This window comes from Fonticula alba (assembly GCF_000388065.1).
Source record: "Fonticula alba strain ATCC 38817 unplaced genomic scaffold supercont2.1, whole genome shotgun sequence".
In the NCBI taxonomy this organism is placed as follows: Eukaryota; order Rotosphaerida; family Fonticulaceae; genus Fonticula; species Fonticula alba.
Window position 1 is genome coordinate 1,399,778 of NW_009242971.1, and position 9,476 is coordinate 1,409,253.

The 9,476-nt window shown below is 59.9% G+C and overlaps 3 protein-coding genes across 3 annotated transcripts; 1 reads left to right on the forward strand and 2 right to left on the reverse strand.

Annotated features, from left to right (window-relative positions):
* Nucleotides 1-220: 220 nt before the first annotated feature.
* Nucleotides 221-2,914, reverse strand: H696_00314 (hypothetical protein; the record flags this gene model as incomplete). Its single annotated transcript, XM_009494161.1, has 8 exons — nt 2,777-2,914; nt 2,380-2,604; nt 2,091-2,225; nt 1,811-1,984; nt 1,520-1,667; nt 1,230-1,422; nt 811-1,032; nt 221-557 (listed from the first exon to the last, which is right to left on the reverse strand). The coding sequence occupies exons 1-8, from the start codon at nt 2,789-2,791 to the stop codon at nt 221-223; spliced, it is 1,449 nt and encodes a 482-aa protein (XP_009492436.1). The 5' UTR covers nt 2,792-2,914.
* Nucleotides 2,915-3,609: 695 nt separating this feature from the next.
* H696_00315 (hypothetical protein) lies at nt 3,610-6,425 on the reverse strand. Its single transcript, XM_009494162.1, has 8 exons — nt 6,155-6,425; nt 5,794-6,066; nt 5,621-5,700; nt 5,393-5,518; nt 4,954-5,234; nt 4,387-4,710; nt 4,076-4,188; nt 3,610-3,944 (listed from the first exon to the last, which is right to left on the reverse strand). Exons 1-8 carry the CDS (start codon nt 6,199-6,201, stop codon nt 3,827-3,829), a joined length of 1,362 nt encoding a protein of 453 aa, XP_009492437.1. The 5' UTR covers nt 6,202-6,425; the 3' UTR covers nt 3,610-3,826.
* Nucleotides 6,426-7,874: 1,449 nt separating this feature from the next.
* H696_00316 (hypothetical protein) lies at nt 7,875-9,173 on the forward strand. The gene is made up of 5 exons (XM_009494163.1): nt 7,875-8,127; nt 8,231-8,382; nt 8,627-8,675; nt 8,780-8,952; nt 9,108-9,173. Exons 1-5 carry the CDS (start codon nt 7,983-7,985, stop codon nt 9,129-9,131), a joined length of 543 nt encoding a protein of 180 aa, XP_009492438.1. The 5' UTR covers nt 7,875-7,982; the 3' UTR covers nt 9,132-9,173.
* The last annotated feature ends 303 nt before the right edge of the window (nt 9,174-9,476 follow it).

Genomic DNA, 9,476 nt, shown 5'->3' on the forward strand with positions numbered 1-9,476 from the left:
GTGGAAAAGGAAGAGGGGCAAAGCATGTGGCCAAGCATGCAAAGTGGGAAAGGGGGAGGAGGGCAGGGGGCTGTGACCCTCTCTCTCTCAGAGGGGGGCACACACACAAGGACAGAGGGCAGAAAAGGGGAACAGAAGAGGGGAGGGGAGGAAGGGATGTGGGGATGATGGCCATGATGCACGCTATCGGATGCAGCGCCTCTCTTATCCTCGGTCGCACTCAATTGCGCACAGTGGAAGCTGTTCCAGACTTGCGCAGATCAAACGGAGCTGCCGGCGTCTCCAGGCCACCAGCATCAGGGGCGGCCTCGTCGCCGAAGACATCGGCGTCGATGTAGTCGTGCTCGGCATCCTGGCCCTCGACAATCTCATCCTGGTTCTCGAAGTTGGCCTGCAAGTCCTGCTCGATCTCGCCCCACACGCGCGTCGTGTATGGAAGGAACCGAGGCCGGGCCCGGCTGGTGGGCAAGACGCCGAAGATGTCACCATACAGCGGCCGAGTCATGCTATCAACCGGCGGCTGGCCCCAAAGCCCAGGAAGAACGCCCCACTTGGCCCTGTTGTAAGGCATGCCACAGTGCGTTAGTTCCGGGGAAAGCAGTAGCAACACAGGAAATGTCGCAAACAAGGGGGGAAGGACGGGGAAAGCGAGCAAGAGAGCAAGAGAGGGCGAGAGAGAGCGAGAGAGAGCGAGAGAGAGCGAGAGAGAGCGAGAGAGAGCGAGAGAGAGCGAGAGAGAGCGAGAGGATGGGAGGAAGGGAAGAAGCTAGATAGGAAGGCGACCGGGGAAGATAATGAGCAAGAGCGCACCGCTCAGGCAAGGGCGCATTGACACCGGGGATCTTCAGCGAAGGGTAGGAAGGCGGCGGTCCATGCGTCTGCATGGCATAAAGCCATGGCGGGGGGAAGCTAATGTCTGACGGGTCATGCGGCTCCAGCGGCATGCCCAGGGCCTCACGAAGCCGGGGGGAAATATAACCCGGGCGGATGTCCTTGGGCATGGTCACTTCGAATTCCTTGCCCTCGTAGTAGCTGTGAATGGGCATGGGCATGGGCATTGGGCATTGGGCATTGGGCATTGGGCATTGGGCATTGGGGGGAGGGAGAGGGGGAGAGAGAAGAAGAGAAGAGACGGCGAATGTGCCAGTTGTGTCAGCAAGGGTACATGCCCGTCCCCGTAGCCATGCAGGGAGGAGGAGAGATGTCATGGCGAGTGTCCAGGAACGCACACATCGCCATGCTGGGTCAGAGGCGGGCGAGTTTGATGAACGATGAAGGCCGCATGCAGCAGCTCATATGGAAGCTTATTGCGATCGAGCTTGGGGCGCATGCGGTCGCGCATCTTCTGCGAGAGACTTTGATTGGCCTCGCGCTCGCGAAGGTCCTCGCGCATCTCAACAATACCGGTGTCCCGGATGTACTCTAGTGTCGGGAAACAGGTCGATAGAAGGGAAGAGTGGGCGGTTAGAATCTGCCAAGGGAAGTGGGACCAAAACGATTGGCAACAGCGCGGACGTACTGGGAAGCTCGAAGGCCGGCTTCTCGAGACCACGCTTGTTCTGCAGATATTTCCGCTTCTGAGCCCAGTGCCGGGGCACGGGGACCGCATTCTTGGTGGCCTTCAGGGTGACAAGCAGGGTGGGATCTGCGGCAGTCACATCAACCCACTGAAGAGCGAAGAAACCCGAGGGAGGGGGAGAGAAAGAAAGAGCCGTAGGGAGGGAGTTAGAAGGCGCTTGCCAGATGGGGGGGGGGGAGGAGGGGTGAAAAAAAAAAAGAAAAAGAAGAAGCAGTCAAACGCAGGACGGACCTCAACAACATCAGGCTGGTTGACCAGGCGCTTGAGGTCGGCCACACTCAGCTGGCGCACACGACGCAGACGCTTCCGAGAGATTTGGTTCTCCTCGTCCTCATCGTTCTCATCGCCTTCATCCTCGCGGGTGTCCTGGCCGACCTCATCGAAGCGACTGATGCGAGGGGCCTCCTGGAGTGGCGGGTGCTTGTCATTAGTAATGGCCAGGGGAGGCGTGAGGGAGGGGGAGACAAAAGAAGCAACACAATGAAAGTGAAAGAAGGCAATCGCGACCTACCTCATCATCGGCATGGAGGCCGGCGGACTTCTCGGCGAGCTGCTTGAAGCGGTTCATCACTTCCAGCATTTCCGAAAGGGCAGGATCCACGGCGTCCGGGGTGGGGAGCTCCTCCGGAACATACTCCACAGTGACCTGCGAGGAAAAGCAGGGGAAATGCAGGTGCACGCATGTGCATGTGTTGCTGTGTAAGCACAGGCGAGAGCAGACGACACGATGAAGAAGGGGCCAGGCGGATAGAAACAGATATATATATATATATATATGGGACTCTCCAGGACAAACGCACCTCCAGAGGAGTCTCGACCTGGGGCGGCTGTTCAGCTGACACCGACTCTTCGGCCACTGTCTGTGGCTGTTGCTGCTGCTGCTGCTGCTCCTTCTCAGACGCAAGGGCAAGGGACTTCAACTGGGCATCGGCGGCAGCCTCGATGGCCTCAATCTTCAGCCGGGCGCGACGACGCTCGTGCTTCTTCCGGTTCTTCAGCGCGCTTGCTGAGAGCGGCTTGGAAGCCTGAAAGGGGGAAGGGGGGGGAAGAGGGTAGAAGGGGTCAGTGTTGATAAGTCAGAAGTGGCAGAGCCTGGGCCCGGGCAGTGGAGAACAAATAGCAGACAAAGGCAAATAGCGAAAGCGAGGGGGAGAGAAAGAAAGGGGGGAGCAAGAGGCGACATGGTACGCGACGTACACCATCGACATTCATCGTGGGGAGGGGGCGAAAGAGGGGAGCCTCAGAGGGAATGAAGAGTGGGCGAACGCGATGGAGGGATGAAAAAGCGGGGCAAGAGGGGAAGGAGGAAAGACGACGACTTGGGGGGGAGGGGGGGGGGGAAGGAAGAGGTGGGGGAGGGATGTGGGATGACGCTCCTTTGCCGCACACCGGCGAGCTGGGCGGTCGCTCAAAAAGAAAGAGCCCTAGCATGTGATGCGGTCAGGCGGCAGGCCTTCATTCGTTGGCAGTCGGTCCTATCGGCCGGGACTACACAATGGGACCGCCCTCTTCTGCCGCCCAGAGCCAGTTAGTCCTCAAGTCTTGCTCCTCTTGTGCCATCCCCCGGAAGGACGCCTTCCCCGCCCAGCTGGCCTTGTCTGCTCCCTGGGCGCGATCAACGCCGCCTGTGAGCGTCCTGACGGATGCGTTACCCCGTGCCTGGAGTCAGGAATAACAAACACGAAAATGATTGGAGTTTATGTTTCGGGGCTGGGGGGAAAAGGGCGAGGGGGGAGGGAAGAGCAAAGGAGGAGGAGCGTTTGCCAGCGATCTTCCCTCTTGGTGGAATGCACGCACCCGCGCACACGCGGGAGGAGGGGAGCTGGAGAGGTTGGAAGGACAAGTACAGGTGATAAGAGTGGAAAAGAGGGAGGTAGAGGGGGGGGGGAGGCCGATTGGGAGAGGGTGATGTTGCTTGGGCAGGACGGCATGAAACTTCGACTGTAGGATCTACAGGAAAAATGCCGAAATGAGGATCGCTGGAAAGGGATTTGTGTGTGTGTGTGTGTGGGAGAGAGAGAGAGAGAGAGAGAGAGAGAGAGAGAGAAGGAGGGAGGGACAGTGGGGAAGGAGAGTATCGCGCTGGAGGAGGACCCTTTCTAGGCCCTGGAGAGCTGGGTGATATAAGGGGAAAGGGAAAGAGAGGACTATCAAAAGCCGCATGACCGGTGGCAAAGTCTCACGCGATGGTGGCCTTTGATCTTCTGTGTCTCTTCTTCTTTCGTCTTCCCTCTTCGGCTCGACGATTTAGCGGCACTCCCAAAGCTTGATGTCTTGGTTGACAGAGCCAGTGGCGAGCAGCGGACTGGTCAGGCAGAAGTCCAGGCTGGTGACAAAATGCGAGTGAGCCTCGATTGTTTTGATGCTGTGTGCGTATGTGAAAGGTCAGTCAGCGGAAAGGGGCGAATCAGACAATGGGTAGCATGCGGTACTTAAAGCCACAAGGAACGGGCGATGGGGGAGGGAGGGGGGGGGGGGAGAGAGAGGAGCACGGACCACCGGCCGTTGGAGAGATCCCATATCCGGAGGGTTTTATCATCTGCGACTGACAGGAGGAATTTACCGGACGGGTGGAAGGCCAGCGCTCGGACCCAGTTATCGTGGCCGTTCTAATGGAAAGGGGCGAACGGGGGATCAGTGAGAGGAGGAGGAGTTGGATTTAGGAAGTGAGAAGTGGGGAGAAAGAGAGAGAGAGAGAGAGAGGAAGAGAAAGAAGGAGGAAAGGAGAGTCAGTAAGAAAGGATACTGTGGGGATGTATGCCGTTTGTACAGGGACATTGAGGGGAACATGGGTGTCTGCCACGCACAAAGGTATGGACACACTGGCCAGTCCGAGTGTCCCAGAGCTTGATTGTCCGATCACGACTGCCAGTGGCCACGTAGTGCAGGCTCTCCTGGACCGCGGGACCATCGCCCTCAGCGGTGGTGTCAGTGCCGTCAGGCGAGCCAGGCACGGCACTTTCACGCGCCGCTCGCCGTGCCGCCGCTGCGGTTACCTTCGGCAAGCCGAGGAGCTCACGTAGGGGAGCCTCGGCCAGGTGGGGCGCCCAGACCACGCACTCCACCACATGTGAGTGACCGCCCATGGTCTGCAGGCAGTTGCCTGTCCGGGTGTCCCAAATCTTGACCAGCTGCATGTGTTTGTGCGCATTCGCGTCATATAAATGGGGAGGAGGAGGGAAAGAGGGGAGAGAGAGAGAGAAGGACATGCGAGTCGCATGAGGGAAACATGAGGCACGGGGTAAGAATGCGTGGGTTTGCGCCAGTGGAGGAAGACAGGGGTGGACGGGGCGAGAGAGGGAGAGAGAGAGAGAGATGCGGAAGGGGAAGCGGAAATACCACGACAAAGGGGAAGGGGAGACAACAAAGCGCACCTGGTCATTGGAGCACGAGGCGATGAATGCCCCGGCATGGGAGGGAATCGCCCGGCGAACCCAATCCGAATGGGCCGAGGTGATCGTGCGGACACAGTGGCCGGAAGTGATGTTCCAAATGCGGATGGTGTTGTCCCGCGAGGCAGACACCAAGAGCTCACCGCGCGGCTGGATGAAAGCCACCGATGACACATTGTGATCGTGGCCGATGAGTGTCCGCACGCAGGTGTAGTCGTCCGACGCGTCCCAGAGCTTGATGGTCAAGTCGGCCGAACACGAGGCTGAGGAGGTGGGAGAGCCGAAGGGGATGAAAGACAGGAACATTAGCGGTGGCGGTGGGGGATGGAGGGTTGTGAGCGCCCGGAAGGAGGCAGGGGAGGGGCGAGGGAGGGAGAGAGAGAGAGAGAGAGAGAAAGAAAGAAAGGGAGGGAGGACGCACCAAGAAGATTGCCATTCGGGCTGTATGCAAGGTCCTGCACGGTGTTTGTATGGCCACGACAAGTCCGCTCGAGATGCCCGGTATCATAGTCCCAGAGCTTGATGGTGGCATCTTCGGAGGAGGAGGCTGGAGGGGAGTGGAAGGAGTCAGCACGCTATTTGGGGTACATACACACACACACACACACACATGGGCGCCCATGCATTTGCCAGGGCGATGGCGGCATACCAACAACGGTATAGACCGGGTGGAAAGACACCTGGGTAACGGGGCTCCGGTGACCAGTGAGGATGAACTTTTCGGGAGCACTGTCGGCAGGGCGGACAGGGTCAGTTGCTGGAAAGGGGAGAGAGAGAGAGAGAGAGAGAGAGAGGCGGGAAGGGTGTAGGAAGGAGGCGCACCGAGGGAGCCAATCGCGTGTGGAGGTATCGACGCGCACAGGGGCGGCTGCCAGCTCGGTCTGGAGCTCGGCCACCTGCTTCTCCAGCTCGATCACCTTGCGCTGGAGACGGACCACCGATGTCCACTTCTTCTCCAACAGCGAGGCGAACTTGGTCGAGGAAAAGGTTGCGGAGTCGGCCGGGTCCACACCGTCAAGGGGGACCTCGCGTGCGAAGGCCGCGGCCGACTCGCCCAGGCCATTCTGGTGAAGGTATGAGAGGATCGAGAAATTGCTGTATCCCGGGAGGAAGCGCGTCAGTGGGATGGAGGGCGAATGTGGGTCAAGGAAGCAAGCAATCCAAGTGAGGGACAGGCACGCACAGCTCCTCTTGCTGACGGGATGTCAGGATGGAGCGGGATTGGGCCATCGTGCCGGGTCAGTGGCGCCGGCGGATCGGCGATTCCGGGCAGCAGGGGCTGGGAAAAGGGGAAGGTGAAGGAGGCGAGGCGGGCCGACAATGGAGAGAGAGAGAGAGGGGGGAGGAGCGTTTTTTCCCAAGAACCCGGTGCGGCGAGAGGAGCGACGGACGAGGGGCGAGCGAGCGAGCGAGCAACAGGGCGGGGAGAGGAGAGACGGGGAGGGGGGTGGGGAGGCGGGGGCGGTGAGGGGTGGGGGCGACGGGTGCCGGGCGAGGGGGGCGTCTCGGGGATGAAGGTACACCGCGGGGCCCCCGGGGGCCCGGGCGCTGGGGCCGAGAAAAATGTCCCCGGCTCCGGGTGGGGCGGGTATCTCGTCGCCGGCAGAGCGCCAAGACGGCCAGCCCAGCGGGGGCCTGCGGGTTGACTGACCAGTAGATGGACCCCAGCCAGCCAAGAGAAGAGCTGGAGAATGGCACGTCCTGGACGCCCAGACGCACATTCGTGTGCGTCCCTCCTTCCCTGGACATCGCCAAGAAATGAGTGCGTATGTGTGTGTGTGTGTGTGTGTATGTGCGAGTCTCCGCGAGTGTTGTGCGGAGATGACAGGCAGCAGCCCTTGGTCCACGGGGCACAACAGCGCAAGTGGCTGCCCCACCCGCAATGTGGTCGACAATGCCAGCCTGGGCAGCATCCAGCCTCTCATCCCCCGGGCCCTTTGGCGGCGTCTATATGTTCCCCCGGGCGCTTGACGGTCAGGCGGAGGCCCCCGAGGATGGGCAGCGGATCTTTGTCAGCTGTGTGGTGAGGAAAACGCCACCAGCAACGGCCGAAGGGGCTCCAACATTCCCCCATCCGACTTTGGTTGGGATGTCCCCACACAAGCACCCTGAAAGTGCCCCCCCCCCCCCCCCCCCGCCCGCGCCTCGCCCCCCGCGCCTCGCCCAGCTCCACTCGGCCCCGCCCCGGGCCAGCCGGGAAAGGAAGGATACCACAGGCGGAGGATGGAAAACAATGCATAGTTGCCTGCTCATGGCGAGGGAAGTGTCCGCACCCGCATCAGCAGATACTGGTGTCCGTCTAGAATCCCTCTCTGACCGACTAAAAGGGCACCAACACGGATGCTGCTGGATGGACATTCCCCCAGGTAGCTAATCCTCCCCGGCCCAGGTTCATCCCCTCCCCCCCTCCCCCATCGTTCTCTGCCCTCGGCTCCGCGGAGACAAACTGGCGAGCATCCAGTCCCAGATCCCGGCCTCCGGAAGTTGAGACTGGGATCAGTGAAAAGGGCGATTAAAAATGCTGGCATTTTAGCCTGAAGGGGGTACTCCGGTCGGGCTGGGGCCAGGTGCTCCCCTGCTGGAGGCCGGCGCATCCGCCAGCCCAAATCGGTTAAACACACAACACCATTTCCTCTGGATCGACCTAAGGCACAACGCCTCCAGGTGTAAATTGAGTCGGCTACTTGGACGAGCTATTGCGATCGACGGGGAGTTTAGCGGCGGGCACTGCCATCTTCGGCTCTTGGGGCCGCAAGGGCGATGGGCCTCGGCTTGAGCCAGGAAAGCTGACGGCTTCGGTAGCCTCTTCGCGGCTTGCCCGACCCTCGGAGGAGGGCATATTTCTCCCCACAGTGTCGCCTCAAGTGACCTGAATGCTCTGCATTAAGCCTCCCTCTCCCCCCCCCCCCCCCAATCCGTCGATCCACCCACCCTTATCCTCTGTGACTTACGACCTCCCTCCACCGTCCCTGCTCGATCCCCCTTCCCCCTCTCCGTGCACCCTGGAAAGCATGGCCGACGATCTGCACGCCGGCGCGGCTGTCTTTGGCGAGGCTTTCCGCAAGCTCTCCCCCGCCGAGTACGCCACTCTGTCCGAAAGTGATCGGGCAGTCTACGATGTGCGCCTGGCAATTGTGGAGAAGCGCGAGCAGGAGGGTATGTCCCTGATCTATGGGTGTTCTTCGCCTGGTGGCAATGCTGTGCAAGCTGCCGTTGACTTACTTTCCGACCTCCCCCCTCGGTTTCCTCCGGATCCCAGCCCTTCCCTACACCTGGCAGCAGACCCTCAGCGAAGTGACCGTGTCCTTCCCCCTCCCCGAGGGCGTTACTCGTGCCAAGCAGCTGAGCGTCGTCCTTGCCAATGCCCCAAAGCCTGTGAAGATTACCACGCCCGAGGGCGTGCTGTTTGAGGTACGCCATGGCCAGCTGGCCCGATATGGAGGACAAATACACTTGGCTCGAGTTGGGTGGGCTCTTTCCTCCTCTTCTCTTCTCCTCTCTGTCTATCTCACATTTTTCTACGTGCATACACACACACACTCACTCACTCACACACGCGCACACTCGCACATGCGCACACGCACACGCACACGCACATGCGCACACGCACACGCACACGCACACACACACACACACACACACACACACACACCAGGGCATCCTCTGTTATCGAGTCAGCCTTGATGACACTTCTTGGTTCATTGGTGTGTTTGTCTCAATGACTGGTTCTCCAAACCTTCCCCGGCCCCCGCCCACATCGAATGCTCACACTTATGGCTCTTTTCGGGCCGTGCTCCCCTGTTTATAGACGATGGGCGACTGGTCATTGAGATGGAAAAAAGCGGCTCCGGGTCTCAGGGCGCCTGGTGGAAGGCCGTCTTCCAGGGCGACCCGGAGCTGGACATCAGCAAAATCCAACCCGAGAACAGTAGCCTGGCTGACCTGGATCCGGAAACTCGGAAGATGGTGGAGAAAATGATGGTACACATGCTCACCCACTCATTTGTGCATGCGCGCGCTTTAAGCCACACGGTCGACCACACAATGTCTCTTCCTCTTGTGAGCATCGTCGATGACTTCTAACTGGATGGTGTTTGCCCCTTTCCCTTCGTATCTTCTGGCCTTCGAAACTCCAGCATGAGCAGCGCAACCAACGTTGACACATGGGTCCCGGTGCAAGTTTACGTACTCCCCCCCCCCCCCCCTCCCCACAACCCAATCACCTTGACCATGATAAAACACTCCACTATGCATCACAGCAGGTAGGCTGTCAAAGAGAGAGAAAAAAAAAAGAAGAGGTCGGGGCACAAGCAGGGAGAGCAAGTGGGAGGTAGGCTCAATCTATTAACAGTCAACAAGTCCAACCTGTGCATGTGCATCGCCGGGGCGTGTTCTCCCTTTTTTGTACACGCCGCAGAGCTGGCGTTGGGGGGTTCTCGGGAGAAGAGACGACGTCTGCAAGGGCAGCTCGGACACGGAAATAAAGGAGCGAGGGAGTGGGGGGG

What these genes read in the sequence shown, in the direction of transcription:
- H696_00315 (XM_009494162.1), bottom strand. Translation starts at nt 6,201, where the DNA reads ATGGCCCAATCCCGCTCCATCCTGACATCCCGTCAGCAAGAGGAGCT. An exon ending in CCTCGTGCTCCAATGACCAG is followed by an intron (nt 4,711 to 4,953) that starts GTGCGCTTTGTT and finishes AAACACATGCAG; the next exon opens with CTGGTCAAGATTTGGGACAC. An exon ending in GATCTCTCCAACGGCCGGTG is followed by an intron (nt 3,945 to 4,075) that starts GTCCGTGCTCCT and finishes ATACGCACACAG; the next exon opens with CATCAAAACAATCGAGGCTC.
- H696_00316 (XM_009494163.1), top strand. Translation starts at nt 7,983, where the DNA reads ATGGCCGACGATCTGCACGCCGGCGCGGCTGTCTTTGGCGAGGCTTTC. An exon ending in GGAGAAGCGCGAGCAGGAGG is followed by an intron (nt 8,128 to 8,230) that starts GTATGTCCCTGA and finishes TCCGGATCCCAG; the next exon opens with CCCTTCCCTACACCTGGCAG. An exon ending in TGACACTTCTTGGTTCATTG is followed by an intron (nt 8,676 to 8,779) that starts GTGTGTTTGTCT and finishes CCCTGTTTATAG; the next exon opens with ACGATGGGCGACTGGTCATT.